At 36.8% G+C, this 17,355-nt stretch overlaps 1 protein-coding gene across 4 annotated transcripts in view; it reads right to left on the bottom strand.

Moving 5' to 3' along the window:
- LOC127454369 (F-actin-uncapping protein LRRC16A-like) overlaps positions 1-8,190 on the bottom strand; it is a 217,576-nt gene extending 209,386 nt beyond the window's left edge. For 2 of the 4 annotated variants that reach the window (XM_051721518.1, XM_051721520.1), the window contains exons 1-2: positions 7,788-8,190; positions 2,474-2,571 (exon numbers count right to left, since the gene is read on the bottom strand). In XM_051721518.1, the coding sequence (XP_051577478.1) occupies positions 2,474-2,571; positions 7,788-7,827 (138 nt within the window). In that variant the 5' untranslated portion in view covers positions 7,828-8,190. The remainder of the gene's footprint in view (positions 1-2,473; positions 2,572-7,787) is intronic. The other 2 variants (XM_051721517.1, XM_051721519.1) reach the window with 1 other exon arrangement.
- Between the last annotated feature and the right edge of the window lie 9,165 nt (positions 8,191-17,355).

Here is a 17,355-nt window from a genome sequence, read left to right as displayed (position 1 = left end):
TATACAGGTGCCATCAGTCTGCTGGCTGTTTGATGGTCCAAAAGGCATATTTAGGCAGCATAAAAGTAATCCACACGACTCCAGTGAATCAATTAATGTCTTCAGAAGCAAACAGATAGGTTGGTGTAGAATCATTGCTTCTGGCCAGCGCTGTATTGCTGTTTGAAATTACCTAACTCACACGTGACATTCGTTCCTCTGTTGTAAACAAAGCGCACGCTTCTGTCTTCTCCTGTGAAGGTGCCATTGCGCTTACATCACTGATACGATGACTGCAAGCGATTTTTTTTTTAAAGTGAATATAGTTTTAATTATTGATTTATTTTTTAACACAATCCTATCAATTTGCATCTGAAGACATTAACTGATCAACTGGAATCGTGTGGATTACTTTTATGCTGCCTATATATGCCTTTTGGACCGTCAAAAAGCCAGCAGTCTAATGGTACATGTTTACTTCCTTTGTATGGACAAAAATAGCAATGAAGTGTGCTTATAAAAATCTTCACTTCAGTTCTGCTGAAGAGGGAAAGTCATACACATCTGGGATGGCTTAAAGGTAAATAAATCATGAGAAGATTTTCATTTTTGGGTGAACTAACCCTTTAACACAGCTGGAGCTTCACTCGGATCTTCACTTAGAACTTCACACTTTTTAACCCATAAGATTACCGATATTTTTAATTTATTTTTTTCTTCTGGCACAGAAAGAGTATTAAATTTGAATTAGAAAAATAAGCCCTGAGACTATTTCTGTCGTAATTAGACCAGTGCTTATGATGATTAAAAGAATAGTGCTGCTAATAGTGGCCAGTACCGATACAGTCATCGATATCTTGCACATTCCTAGTCTTAAGCCTTTCAATATCCTACATAAACTTTGAGTTAAGAAAAATCACGAATGTCTACTTTGTCACTTCCCTCTGAACATTTATCTCTCTCCTGAGCCAACAAATCCTCTAAACAATAATTTTACCTCCCAGTCATTTGAATAGAGTAGCTAAGGTGCCATCTTTTCATCTACATGGTTCAGGAATCACCAAAGAACTCCCAGTTAACTCCAGGGAAATTCCAGCATTAGCTCATTCTATTATGGGTCTATTTCTTGCTGTCTTACCCTCTTACTCTGTATCGTTCTTTCACTATATTTCTCCAACAACATCTCCTACACATTGTTTGTTGTGTTTAGCCAACACAAGTCTTAATGTGTAATAGTCCCTCCCTTGTGTAAGTGTCTGGCTGCCATCCTGCCTGTGTGAGACATTAAATCATTAGTCAGACTAAGAAATACTTAAAGAGTAAATATAGTATATGTTGTTACGGGTGCTCTAATAAAAAATCTTTACTGTTGATCAGGTGACTGATCTGATTTGACACTGTTATTTCAATTGTCTAATCATGATCTGAGCAAAACTGAACTGAATGAATGACTTAATATGACAGCACCATTTGTTTAAATAATAGTGTTTCAACAGGCATCAAGAATCCAATGTTTTATTCTACTGGAAACCAATGAATCCAAATTCAAAATAAAATGTAGAATCAATTGTATGTACATTATGACACAACAGAAGAAGCAAATCCATCAAATATCTACAGCAAAATCTCTCAGTAGTTTTCGCCATGTTTAATTGATAAAACAGTAGATGGGAGGAGGGCAGAAAATATGGGGGTGGGGGGGGGTGGATCAGGATATGGATATGACACAATCAAGAATCAAATCTGCTTCTCTTTTCTTCAGAAATATACAGATTTGTCTGTATGCCCAGTGCTATTATTAAATGTAAAAAGCTTTAGGTGATGTCACTTCTCCAAACAGCTACAACAACCCCACACAGCGGTCCTGCCAAACTATTACTGTTATGAGTTTTAAATGACTGTGGCATCTCTCCAGAACACTTACAAGATTAATCTAGACTATCCATTTAAACAAAACACTTTCCAACTGGAACTCCTAAACCACAGAAAAGACTCACAATAGCACTGATTTAACCTGAAGCTATGTCACTCCCAGCACTTTAATATGGGCCTCAAACAAGAGGACACTTCCTCTTCTGGGAGAGGTGTTATGCCTCATTCTTAAGAAGGAAGGAAGTAGGTAGGTAGGAAGGAAGGAAGACAGGAAGGAAGACATGCAGTAAGGAAGGCGAGAAGGTAGGCAGGAAGGAAGGATGCAGGAAGAAAGGCAGAAAAGAAGGCAGGAAGGAAGAAAGGATGAAAAGGAGGGCAGGAAGGAAGGAAAGGTTGGAGGAAAGCAGGAAGGCAGGCAGGCAGGAGGGAAGGAAAGAAGGGAGGGAAGGAGGAAGGCAGGGGGCAGGAAGAAAGGAAGGTAAGAAGGAAGGAAGGAAAGAAGGAAAAGGGCAGAACGGAAGGCAGGAGGGTAGGAAGTAAGGAGGGCAGGAAGGAAGGAAGGAAAGAAGTTAGGCAGATAGGAAGGAAAGGTAGGCAGGCAGATAGGAAGGAAGTGACTCACCAGGATTCTGTTCTCCACCTTGTCTCCTTTGATCTCCAGTTTAACTCTCTTCTTAACCACCAATTTGATCTTCCTCCCCACTGCATCCTTGACACTCTCTGCAGGAAGAGAAGATGAGAATTATAGATGAGTGAAAATTTTCTTTGTTGTTAAAATGCCCTTATATCTGAACTTCAGCAAAAACACCATATAAATAGTTACTGTTTACAAACAAGCGCTCGGCTCTGGCATTTCCAGGTTCTTTTTGCACTGAAGAAAATAACTGCTGTCAATGTATGTTTTACTAAAATTGAGCTGAAAATTGTCAAAAAGTGCTATTTGTTGGGTTGAAACACCGTTTCTGAATTTATTAATTTTTTTGGTAGATTTGGGCTTCTTTAAACTTCCATAAGGATCGGTGGATATGTACAAACTCAATATTTGACATCATTTCTGTAATTTCACAGATCACCATCATTGTTATGATGTTGGTTTTAATAAAACCCTGAAGCTGCTTTTGGGAGATTTGAACTTTTTACTCTAATTGCAAAAAGCTGTTAATAATTTCCAAAGTGCAACCGCCATGACAGATGAGGTAAATTATGATGTAACAATGATCTTATACCACCATGTAAGATCTAACAGGACGAACGGGACCCTATCTCCACCACCGCAGCGTGAAGGCTACTGTTTGTAAAAGGGAAATGTGAATAAAAATATTTAAATACTTCTAAAATGGTGTACGTACATTTATTTTCACTGCCATAAATAACTTGTCTAAACTGTCTGTTAATCACATTTACATTTAGTCATTTAGCAGACACTTTTATCAAAAGCGACTTACAAATGAGGAACATAGCAAGCAATGTGTCAATTTTTTGCTATGTTGTACTGCCAAGCTCTCAAGGTGGCTGGAGTAGCATAGGTGCTAGCGCATAAGAAAGAGACAGACACTTATACATTTGGATTTGGACATTTGGATGGATTTCTTTTATTATTTTGTACATTACGTGCATGCTGAGTGCAGTGGTAAGAATAATCAGTGTGGGTTGTTTAAATGCTCGCGGAACAGATGTGTTTTCAGCTGGTTCTTCAATGTTGAGAAGGTAACAGCAGATCATGTGAAGGTTGGAAGCTCATTCTACCACAGAGGAACAGAGAAAGTGAAAGATTGTGAAATAGACTTTGAGCCTATTTGTGATGGGACCACCAGGCACCACTCGTTCGTAGATCACAGAGAGCGAGTTGGAGCATAGACCTGAAGAAGTGAATTGAAGTAAGAGGGTGCGGTTCCATTGGCTGTCCAGAAGGCCAGAGTCAAAGCCTTGAATTTGATGTGGGCAGCAACAGGTAGCCAGTGAAGTGAAATCAATAGTGGGGTGACATTAGCCTTATTTGGCTGACTGAAGACCAGATGCGCTGCTACATTCTGGACCATCTGCAGTGGCTTAATTGTATTAGCTGGGAGGCCAGCCAACAGAGCACTGCAGTAGTCCAGTCTTGAAATGACCAGAGCTTGGACCAGGAGCTGTGCAGCATATTCAGACAGAAAAGGTCTGATTTTCCTGATGTTGTAGAATGTGTATCTGCAAGACCGTGAGGTTGATGAGATGTGGGCAGTCAAATTAAGCTGGTCATCTACCACTACTCCCAGGTTCATCTGCATAGCAGTGGTAGGAAAAGCCATGTGCCTCAATGATCAGTCCGAGTGATGTTGTGTATATCAAGAAGAGGAGGGGTCAAAGCACTGATCCTTGAAGTACATCAGTGGTCAGTTTGTGAGACTTAGACACATCTCCTCTCCAGGAGACCTTGAAAGATCTGCCAATGAGGTATGACTTAACCCATCCAAACGCAGTTCCTTTGATGCCCAGGTCAGAGAGGGTGGACAGGAGAATCTTGTGGTTCACTGATAAGTTTTAATATTGAATATGATGTTATTGAAATCAAATATTATTATTTACTGTGTGTGGACCGATAATTTCAGCAGTAAAATCGGATATTGCATGTCTCAAGGTAGTTTTCATTTTTATTTGACAAATTTCTCAGGCTGAAGAAGTGTGTTAAGCATGAGAGGATGTATATTCATCAACCTGTTACATGTCCGACATAATCACACAGGCATTCTGAACAAAGATAAACAAGTTAAACCTGTATTGCCGATTGTTCAGAAAGAACCTATATATTTATTCACTGTAAACCACAGATAAAAATGTATAATAACTCTAATAAATATAAACAACCATTATTATATTATAATGTTTAAAAGAAGAAAACTGCAGCACTGCCTATATTCACCGCTGAACTCCACTGCTCAAAAGAACCCAGAAGGGCAGTTGCCTTCGGTGTGACATCACAGTAATTTCATCTATACCAAAAAGGTTTTTATCTTTATTTGCTGTTTTTCTCCTATACTATATGAACAAGGGCCACAATATTTACAGCAATGTGTTTTCTTTATCAACATAAATCTCACAAGACATGGGGGTCAGAGAGAGATGGATGGGGCAGAAAAAGCTAAATCAAATTCATTTCATGTCAGGCAGCAGTTAATAATTCTGGCACAGTGTAGATAGTCTCCGGCAGTCATATTTGCACCCAAGTTTCTCCTTTAATTGATTCTTCACACCCACACAGTCTCTCCTCCAGCCCTGGAATCATGGGAAAAGTGGGTCATGTCTGCTGTCAGGGTGCAGCTCTAATAGTGCCAACACTCACCAAAAATGGCATCACTTACTCTGCGAAACAGTCTCTAAATGTATAAGTGTGATTGTCAGTCAATGAAAACAAATACGTAACTAACAACCTACAGTCAGCCAGTCATTATTGCAAGTTAACCCTGACAGGGTTATCAGGAACTAAATGCATAGCAGAGGGGTCCTGTATATCCTTGAAGGGGTTTATTTTATGATAATGATTGGGTATCCCACTTACTATATGGCAACTTAGCAAATAAATAATTAAATGGACATAAAATATTGATTTGAGTTAAAATGATGTTATGTCAGAAGAGAGAGAGAGAGAGAGAGAGAGAGAGAGAGAGAGAGGGGTTTCAACCCGTATGCTGTTATTTTTCATGGAACACAAAAAGAGAGGTATTGAAGAATCTTTACACTGCTCTTTTCCATACAAGGACAGTTCATAGTGACCTCATCTGTCAAGCTCCAAAAAGGACAAAAAAAGTCACAATTTAAGCACCATCAAAGTAGCCCATAAGACAGCAATGTCAGCCTCTATTCACTGAAAATCTTCCCCTTCACCACATTTGATTTGAGAGCTGCATCAGTGGGGAAGATGTTCAGTGAAAGTCTTCAGTCTTATTGTCACACAAAGCTATCATATAACTTCAGAAGACTTGTGCACGTATTGTGCACGAGTCATATGGTCTTCTTTTTAATGATACTTTTACTGAGTTATGTAAAGTTTCTTAAAAATTCTTATCTGTGTTACATGGAAAACAATAACAGCATGTGATATTGGAATTATGTGATGGTGAGTACAAAATAACAGAATTGTAATTTTTTGGGGGGAACTATTACTATAATACAAAATACACCATAACAAATTAAGTTCTGCACAATGGGCACCACAGCAACCCACACATACAAACATACAAACACAGAGAGAGAGAGAATTCAGGTGACACCCATTGATGCATGTTCTGTTCCGTAAAAGAACAATGCATCTTTTTTTCTGTAAAATCTTAGCACATCGTGTTTGGCCAGCAAAACAATGAGGCCACTCTCTCTTCCTCATTTCACAGAGGACAGTCTGCTGGTCATTGCCCCATTGTAAAACACAAGAGTTTGCATACCTAATAAGGTCCCTTTTCTGCTTTGAATCCACCACATCTGTCTCCCTCTTCCCTTTGAAGGCTGACAGCATCAGTGTTGAGACTGTGTCAGAGGCGGCATGTGGGGCCGGGACAGAGGAATGGCCTGTTCATGCTGTGCAGGGTCTCCTCAGACCGTTTGTTCTCCCAGCAGCATGAAACAGACTGAAACATATTCGTACACCTGAAACAAGGCCACACCGCCTACTGATCCTGATCCCGCACTGATGCACTCAGGTAGAAAGTGCTTTGCGGGGATTGACGAATACTCTGCACTTAGGTGTTCATGTTTAGTGGGAAATGATAGGCTTTATCGCCAGGTAGGGAAAATATATGTTCTAAACCTGAATAGATACAACTGATTCAGTGGGTTCTGCATCCAAATACAAGCAGAAACTAATACGTTTAACTATAAAAGTACACAGTCTTTCGTTAGATCGTGTTATGATTATAACTGCATATGTGTCTTGATTGAAATCACGATTAAATCGCGGAAAAACAGCAAAGAGATGTTGAACTCAACTAGTATAAACTCAGTTGGATCATACTTTGGTGTAATGATTATGTCTGCATATGCGTTTTGATTGATATCATGATGAAATTTTGGGAAGAAAAAAACAGCAACTGTGAGCTCCTAGTTATGGGGCAATGCACTTCCATATTGCTTGAGCAATATGACTTGTCATCCATCTCCTGTGCAAACTGGAACTCAGAATTAGCCTATGTTGTATTCTTCAAACATACTCAACTTTTGCTTGAGCAGATCACTGCTGTCCCCATACTGTATGTGAACTTTACAATCATGGTTAAACACTGCACACTGGGATATCATTTTTGGAGCTTTTAACACATTGAATTGAGGACAGAGATGCCTTCAAGTGCAGTGGACAGTGATGGTTTAATATCTTTTCCACAATAACAGACTAATTCCATCATACAATAGCAGGTTTGTAGAGAACTGTGATTGAATGCATGGTTAAGAACAATACACTCTCTCTCTCTCTCTCTCTCTCTCTCTCTCTCTCTGGTTTCTCTGTGTATGAACTGTTGTTTTAGAGACTGCAATTATCTGGAGTTATTAATTGCATTCATTATGCGTACAGACTTGAAGTCAGCAGAGTACACATTACAATAAAAACATAACATTCAACAATAGCGCACAGCGGTACCTCCACTAATAACGTAAAGCACCACAAAAGCATGTCAGTTACAATCACAAAACATGCCATTAAACATTAACGCAATACAAACAATTAATCCCAACTCAAATATATGGATTTTTCCCCCCCGAATTGGTCATTTCGAATAATCTCTGTTCATTCCTATAGGCAAAACGTTATTACAGTCACAAAGCAAGCACTGTAAACGCTATTCATCGCTGCATTTAAACCATAACTCACGGCTTAAATGTTTGGAATTTAAGGGTCAATTATTCCAATTAATTGCTGTTTGTTTTAATGTCACGCGATAATATACACAGTGCAATTGAGGAGAAATCCTTACCAAGCAGTTCTTTCGGGACATCTGATATTTCCTCACTCATTTTGCGGTTTGATGTTCGGGATAATGCGTGCACGAAGTAAAATCCAGAGAGTTGAAGCAAGAGACATACAACATGAATGAGATAATCAAGCGGAATGATAGAGCCAGGTCTTCTTCTGCCCTGTTTGTTAGATATCAGGTGCAGCCTCGGACAGTTTGGTTGTTATGTTTCCCTTCCCCTGTGATCTGGGTACAATGTCTCCACTCATCTCCCTCTCTAGAATAGCTGGATCATCATAGTGATGGATAAAATCACGCATGGAGAGACATCGAAGCGTTAAAATAGTGCAATCGCCTTATTGGAGGCATCTGCAGGACTTGTCGGCTCACCTCGCGAGAATCCCAAGGCTTCGGTCATGCCCCTTATCGCGGACAGGGAGCGATTCAATTCGCCTGGATTTGCCCCTCCTATAGCGGTCGCTCCTTCTACATCCGCCCGAGCGCAAATCACGGAGCTCTCAGTAAGTGTAGACACTGGCCGTGGTGAACGGGACGAGGATGGCATCTACTGGTCGATCTTGTATTTACATGCAGATTGACAAGATTATTCACAAGAATTAAATAGGATTCGACTGAATGAACGGAAACTAATATTTTTTCTTTTCTTTTTTTTTTTTTTTTTTTTTTTAATAGTGGGAGAAATACAGGATTTTATTCAAATAATTTATTCGAGGCATTTTCACATTTTGACCCCATAAAAAAAGAGTAGATAAATAAATTGTAAAAAAAAAAAAAAAAAAAAAGAACACTTTGACATTACAGGTTAAACTCAGGTTATAAAATCAACTTCAGCACACAATATTAATAAGCAGGGAAATGTTCCTAAATCTTAATTGATTCGTATGCTTTCTTTACACTGTAAAAGCTGCACAAGCTGCATCTGAAGTGGCATATCTACCATGAAAAGTTGCATTTACAATCAGAGTCCCATTTGACAGAAGCGGCTGAGGTGGGTCATCGTTGGCATATTTAATTTCGGTTTTTATGCAGCATTGCAGTTTTACACAGAATTTAAAGGAATAGTTCACCCAAAAAATGTAAATTCTCTCATCATTTACTCACCCTCATGCCATCCGAGATGTGTATGACTTTCTTTCATCTGCTGACAATAGGTCTATACAATGCCAGTGAATGTGTACCAACATTTTGAAGCTCCAAAATGCACATAAACACAGCATAAAAGTAACCCAAAAGACTCCAGTGGTTTAATCAATGCTATCTGAAGCAATGGAATCACTCTGGGTGAGAAACAGATCAATATTTAAATCTTTCAGAATGTGAAAGTGAACGTGAAAGTGGAGATTTAAAGTAAAAAAAAAAAAAAAAAAAACATTCATTTTTTTATGCTGCCTTTGTGTGATTTTTGAAGCTTGAAAGGTCTGGTCACCATTCACTTGCATTGTATGGACCCACAGAAAGGAAATATTCTTCTAAAAATCTTCATTTGTGTTCAGTACAAGAAAGAAAGTCATACACATCTGGGATGGTATGAGGGTCAGTAAATGATGAGAGAAGTTTACATTTTGGGTGAACTATCCCTTTAAATTCTGTACTCAGTTGTGTAAAGACAGCTGGATCAGAGAACACTTGGATGATTCTTGTTTGATCTCATTAGGATTGTTTCAAAAATATGATAGACATTTCTTTAGCCTGCCTTTAGAATTTTTGAAAATGGTTTCTTCACAAATCCTCCAATGGTGGCAAGAACTTCAAGCCATTAGGTAAATGAAATCTTATAAGGTCTTCTTTTTGGTTTTCGGAGGTTTCTCTTTTGGCAGAAAATAGCAACAAAAAGCATCTAAAGTGCAAATAGTGTCAGATACAATTTAAACCTCTAACTTAAATACTAACATACAGTACACTGGCATCACTGTAGCATATTTATAGTGTTTGTTTAGAGTCCACCCTACACAAACCCCTACCCCCTAAACCTAACCTTCCCTTACAACAATTAACCATTGTTTTACCACAGCAACCATATATAACCATGGTATTTTGTAGTAAATCATAATATTTATGTACAGTGGAGGAGATGTTAAAATGAGGATAACATCTCCTCAACTGCACATAAATATTATGATTTGTGTGTGTGTGTGTGCGTGTGTGTGTGTGTGTGTGTGTGTGTGTGTGTGTGTGTGTGTGTGTGCGTGCACGCGCGTGTATAGGCTATTCATATACGAGTAGTCATATTGCTGAATTTATATAGTTTTTTATGTGGGTGAAAAGTGTATGTAAAGCAATTTACGAAATTCATGGTAATGATTATTCAAAAGCTAAGCTGTATTAAACAAATTTCTGAGTGTAATACTTTAATACTAAGTAATACTACACAGTTTAATGCATAAAAAACAAAACATTCACTGCATCACCAAAATCCACTACACAGAGGATAAGATCCACTACGTCATCACGATACAGTCTGCAGTGAGGACTTTTTCAAACATGTTACAGTAACTTCACTGGAAAACATAGCCTATTAAACACATTGTGATCAGTAAACACAATATTTCCTAGGGCTGGACGATATGGACCAAAAATCATATCTCTGTGTTTTTAGGCTGAATGAAGATACATGTTATATACTGTATTTCAATATTTTCTACAAAGTGGACTAAATGTTCATTGTAAGTCAAAGCCACATGTGAGATGGTAAATGAAGCTTGCAATGTGCTTTGTTTTGCGGCAGAAGATTTTTCGGTCTGCAAAGGCTTCTTGGGTGGTATATGGTGCTGTTGTAAATGGTGGAAGAGATTTGAAGTGCTTCCACTTTTGGATGCAACCTGTTTATGGCATTCTCTACAGATGACATGCAGGGCTTGACATTAAGCACTGTTACATGTACGCATGCTAGTCAAATAAAAGCATCCATCGCCATCATTTACAGCAGGGGTGCTCACACTACTATGGAACGAGAACTGCTTTCCATCATGTTACTGCAGCAAGATCTACCATGTACAATATATACATTTATCACAATACCAAAATTTCAGTAGTCTGTAGTGAAATGTGATGATTTTTGATACCAGCTTCAATACCACAACAAATAATAGCCTAACACGAACTAATTGGTTAATTATAAAATAATGAAGTTCTCAAGTTATTATTCAAGAGTAGTAAACAGTCGGTAACAAAATAACAAAAGAAAAGCAATGAATAGAAAAAAAAAAGCAAAAAAATAAAAAATACAAATTAAAAACAGTGCTTTTTAACAGCTTTTAAAAAAATTTACAGTATCAAGTATTCAATTAAACATTAAGAATGAATTTGTCATATACTACTGGTATGAATAATACTTTAATACTTTTATACTAGAGTTATACAAGTAAAGTTATCCAGCCAAGAGCAGTGAGTGGTTTTGTTATTGTTGTTTGATTAATATAAAGGATACACTAGACAGTGGCAGGTCTGTCAGGTTATATTTAAACTTACAAGCATAAGGACCAGGCCAATGGGGCCAGTGCCCAGTGGTCCTTGAATACCAGGGGCCCTGGGCTGCAAGGTCTCATGGCCCATTAACTTTGAAAAAAAAAAAAAAAAAAAAAAAAAAAACAGGGCTGTGTTACTATGAGAGCCCCCAGCCCTCTTACAGGACCCTTTTGCCTTCCTGTTTCTAATTACATTCTTTAATGTTATAACGCCACCTTGTGAAAGTTTCCATGCTCTTCTGGAAGTAGAAGACCTTGTAAAATAATTTCCAAAATAGCTACCTTCATATTTTGATGCAGTCATCTTTTTATGTGAAATATTTGCTGATTTTGATAAAGTAAAATTAACAATAACATTTATTTTGTCACTGATATTTCAAAATTAGTATTTATTGAATTTTAAACAGGTTTAAAAAATATAATTTTATGACAATTATTTCATATGTTAGGCTTTATATGGTTAAACTTTATTCTTTGTATAAAAGGGCTGTCGAACAAAAAACTTTTATTATACTATTAATTGCTATAACTGCATGTTTGCCCTACGTTACAGAAATAACTTGGCATAGGTGGCTGCCTAAAAGAAAACTGGCTCCGGGGCCCTTGCTTAATCTGCTTACAAGTCGTACATTTTGATACAAATCAGCTTTTTCCCCAATGTTTACGTTCATTTTAGACAGAACTCTCTGTTTTTACATGAACACCTCACCAAGACAGGCATTTTGGCAAAATTCTGAAATGTATTTGACCGTTTAGGCACGAGCGTTCTCAGAGCACACGTGCATGTAAAGTAGCTAAAATATTTCAGTACATCACTAAAATAATCAGGAGATTATTGAAAAGACAAAAGCAAATCAAAATGATTCAAACCAAACCTATAGTACACTACAATTTATATGTCTGCATGCAAGTAAACTCAATAAAATAACTTAAGAAAGAAAAGAATTAATAAACTGCCGGACCTTTTGCCATTCTGTGTATATACTGTAGGTGTACAGTATAGACACAACATTAACCAATCACAACCAAGTGTGCTGATAAAGATGAAGTGCACATGACTGCCCGCTGTTGTCCTTGAAGCAGCAATAACCTCAGCTTATTATGACCTTATTAAAGAAAAAATGTGGCATAGGACCCATAGATAACTTTATTTTCTGAGCAGAGGCACTGCTTTTTCTAGCAGAAACTCCTTTTATAGTGAAAAAGGAGTTACATTTTGGTCTGTCTTTCACCCAAAACCAATCGTATCACTTCAGAAGACATGGATTAAACCACTCAAGTTTTTTGGATTACATTTATGCCACCTATATGAAAGTTTAGAACCCTGTTGACTTGCATTGTATGGATATATTCACATCATTTATTCATCAAAATATCTTCGTTTGTGTTCCACAGAAGAAACAAAGTCATACAAGTTTGAGAAGGCATAAGGGTGAGTAAATAACGAGTGAATGATCATTTTTGCGGGAACCATTCCTTTAAGGGATGTGGTGCTCGTTCATTCCCTGATAAAGACATAGTAAAGAAATGTGGGCTGCGTCACAACCCTTTTGTCCAGTATGTGTTTGCTTAAAATCTAATGTTGGGATTCAATTTGGAGCTGGTTGGTTTGGTTTAAGACTTATAACAGTTTACTGCAGTTAATGGAGAAAATGAATTGGACAAGTGACCACTGTTGCTGTCTCTTGTTAGCAGAGAATTTGGCTTCTTAGCATGCCAAAGTTTCCAATTTCAGTTGAGGGTGCTATCGGGTGATTTATATGTGCCGATCTAGAATATTCCCTTTAAATGCTATTCTACAACAGTAATTACTAAAAAGTTGTGTTTGTGTAAGTGATGTCACTCAGTGTCACTTTCCAAAATAGGGTACACTTTCGTGTATTTCATTATTTTTTTATTTATTTTTTATTTTTTGCTCACTAAAGAAGCATTTCATAGCAATTCATGTATTTATTTATTTATTTTTGAGAACAATCATATATGTTAGATAAAACATAACCTATCATAAAATGAACATACTGTAGCTAGAAAAGAAGGTCATTTGCAATACATCAAATATCTGTATGGGAAATATCAGTTGATTAATAACTAATCAATAACTGAAAACCAACGTTTGGTCCCAAACTAGCTAGCGCTTATTGTACAAAACTGACTAATATGTTAATTTAAGGCTAAATCTGCAACCTTGTTACACACTGTGGCATTTGTGTTTGTTTTTTCTCATAAATTTATACAATTATGTTATTTATGTGTTGTTGATTGCTAGAAGTTAATTCAAATTTAAACTGTTTTTAGAAATGTCCCAAATTTTGGTAACATGTTTGGAAAAATTGCAAGCCCCATATACTGTAAAATAAAACAGCTCCTCGAGGCTGTAGATCAACATTTTCTGAAGGTTTAGCAACTTATTTCACTCACCATTTGTTGAAAAAAATAAAAAAAAATTAAAAAAAAGACCTTATTTTGTACTCTATTGGTAGCAAGGGTCCAGCAGTAAACAAAATATTCCCTTACACTATTACAGAGATGAAATGATCCCCAAATCATGTCAATCATTTCTCTGTCACAAGTAGTTATTTCAGATGTTATTCTGTCATCAGTTGACCCTCTTGTTAAACTGGTCCTATACTGTAAAAAATACATGTATTTTTACAGAGAAAATACAGTATCATTTAACATTCATTCCACATTTTTCAATAAAAGTGTTAAATTCCCCTAAAATACTTTTATTCACATACAATTTACATTTTCCCTGTTACTCAACTGATTCTATGTGTTACAAAAAACAAACAGGCATTCTCCTTTCAATAAAGGTAAACATTTTTATACATTTTACATATGAAAATGTAATTTTAACCTGATATGCCTGTAAAAATATGTCAGTAAAAAAAAGAAGAAAATGGAGTATGATTTAACATTAATTTCATTTTTTTTCTTTTAATAAAAAGTGTTACATTTCCCTAAAAATACATTTATTGACACCAGTTTTACAGTTTTTATATAGTTATGTTTTTAACTTTACTATAAATCTTTCACTTTCACATTCTGAAAGTTATCGTAAAAAGGACTAAAATACTGATCTGTTTCTCACCCAAAGCGACTGCATCGCTTCAGAAGACATATATCAAACCACTGGAGTCTTTTGGATTACTTTTATGCTGCCTTTATGAGATTTATGAGAATGGTCAGTTCACCATTCACTTGCATTGTATGGACCTACAGAGATAAAAAATATACTTCTAAAACTCTTAATTTGTGTTCAGCAGAAGAAAGCATCTGGGATTGCATGAGGGTGAGTAAATGATGAGAGAATTTTCATTTTTGGGTGAACTGTTCCTTTAAAAGCTCCTGAAATGTAAAGTTTCTAGGTCTTAAAATAACAAGCCTAAATTAGTTTAAACTTTATAGTAAAGTAAACCTAGACTCAGGGTTAAAAAACTGAAATGTACTTGTTGGCGAGGCACACTAATTACAGTAATAAACATGTAGCTTTTTTAAAGAATGATCTAACAATTTATTTATTTATTGATTTATTGTAAATGAAAAGTCAAAACATAATATCATTTGGTAGCTGAAATGTTACTTTAAATTACATTTTAAAATGTAATTTCAATTTACAGTGTTCACGCTATTTTAAATTACAGTTTAATCCTTTAATGCATACCTCAGGTTTTTGGTAGCCCAGGACCTCATCTATTTCCTTATTTATTACAAGAGAAATTAGATCTATATTCATTCAAATAAATAAAATATCAAGTTGATTTTCTGTGACATTGCTATTTGATGAAAAATTGAAGTAAACTATAGCAAGTACAACACATGAACAGTATGATATGACTTGTCATTTGGGTGTACTACTGAAATGATGTAAGTTGTGCATCTATTTAGACTCAATAAGTGCCTGAGAAAATACTTATGTGTGATTTATGTGTAGCTTATGTGTTAAGTCATTCCCATGAATTACCTAATTTGACCCGCCACAGTTTCATATTGAGCTGAAAATATTTGTACACTTCTCAAAATAACATAAAAGGTCTCTAACGTTGCGTTTTACGCTGTTGCTTCGGCAAAGCATCTCTCACTCCCAGTCAGTCAGCCCCATTATTTTGCATTATTTTCTAATTGTCTTAAAAATATATTGCCATTTTTACAATATCTGGGCATTTTGTAGATCCATTTGTTATAGATATAAGTGCCAGGTCTCTAAGGGTGTGATCACACTTGTTGTTCGTTTCTCTTGGTCCGGACCAAAAAAAGAAAATGATACATTTAGTCCTGGTTCGCTTAGCATTCACATTTTTAACACCAAACTCACAGATGTAAAACAAAAGGCATCAGGAAAAAGTCACAATCTGATTGGACAGCTTTTATGACGTATATTTTGCAACGGAACTTGCCGAACATCCAAAACAATGCTGGCTGCTGGGCGAAATGCGCTCATTAGATTTATATATGTATATATGGTGGTATTTTTTACCAGCTGAGAACAAACGAAGAGCTAATAAAATGTGTAAAGGAGTCAAAACAGTGCCAGGAATTCCTCCATTGCACACACAAACGAAGATATGCTGCAAGGACGGCTGACTGGCGGTTCCGACGCCTGTACCGAACTGTAATGGGCAACATAGCTCATATGATGAGAAGAACCAGGTATGCTTGAGGTCAGTATTAAAGGCAAATTACTTCCTGTTTTTGGTCCGTTTAGATGTCTTTGTTTCATGTTGCATTCATATATCAATCGAACCGCACCAGTGTTCGTTTGGAAGCGGACCGAGACCCACTATCTCAGTCCGCTTGTTTGGTGCGCACCAAGGTTCGGATAGCAGCATTCACACTTGTTCAAATGAAACGCACTAACAGAGCAATCGCACCAGTTCATTTTAATCGAATCAAACCTGCCAAGTGTGAACACACCCTAAAGGTCAAAAGCTGGTCCACATCCTACTGAGGCCTGTTTCAAGAGGGAAATCCTGCTATGAAAATATGGCTTTCACTTCTTCCTCAGCATTTCATTTTAGTATAGGCCTCATGCAAATAAAAGGCAGACAATAAACAAACAGTAGAAATGAAACATGGAGTTTCCATGATTAAAAACAGTGGCCTGAATTACACTAGTGAGGGAGACAAAAAAGGGAAGAGGAACAGGTCTATTGCCATTGAAAAGGCAACTTCTAATGACATAGTGACCAAAGCCTCATAATATCCACCAGTTGTCCATGTGACTTCCAGTTAAAATACTCAAAAACATCCTTGCCTTTATTTGTGGTAAGCTAGCTGCTTGATCTCTTTAATGGTTTCTGTGCTTGTTTAGCATGGCGAAAGATGAGTGAAATGTGGTACACTGAGCCACTAGAAGATAATTCAAGCTCATGGATCTTTAACTTAGAGCAAGAAACTGATTCTTAGAATAAACCATGGCATTTATAGTGACTCTTTTGCTCTGTAACATCTGTTCATGTATTCTCAGACAGTGTGGATACATGTTTATGATGAGATGGAGCCTCGTATCCTGTCTTAGATAAACTTAACTTTGACATTTCAAATTGTGACTCCCACTTGCTATGTCTGCTTTTAAACAATACTAAACACACCTATGCAAGTCTGTGTAGTAGCTCAGTGCAGCTCTGTTTTTCATTGTAACAGCTAGCACTGGTTTGTGATTATATGATTTTATGTGATTCATGATTTTAAAGCATTGTATGTCTCATGGGAAAGTCGAAAACCTTTTCTTTCAGTCAGTAAAAGTACAGTAATACGGCTGAAATTTCCTCAGAACAAGTTGAAACATTCCCACTGAAATTAGATTTGTTGTGTGTGTTACAGATGAAAGCACATCTTAGGATGAGAAAGAGTATTGCAAGGTCATTGAAAAAGGCGGTTCAATTATTGTTCAAAAGGTATAGATATTTCTTTCAGCACAAACCATAATATTACACCATGTCAAGAGAGTCTATAAAAAACATGAGCACAGTATCATACTGTATGTACATTCATATAGATAGTCTAAATAACAGCCACAAAGATGCAATGAGCAAGTGTTTACTGGCCTTAACTGGAATCATAAAAAAAAAAAAAAAACAATTTAATAACATCATTTACAGTGT

The sequence above is a fragment of the Myxocyprinus asiaticus genome, chromosome 16 (genome assembly GCF_019703515.2).
Source record: "Myxocyprinus asiaticus isolate MX2 ecotype Aquarium Trade chromosome 16, UBuf_Myxa_2, whole genome shotgun sequence".
Classification (NCBI taxonomy): domain Eukaryota; kingdom Metazoa; phylum Chordata; class Actinopteri; order Cypriniformes; family Catostomidae; genus Myxocyprinus; species Myxocyprinus asiaticus.
This window is presented reverse-complemented; position numbering and strand designations above follow the sequence as displayed.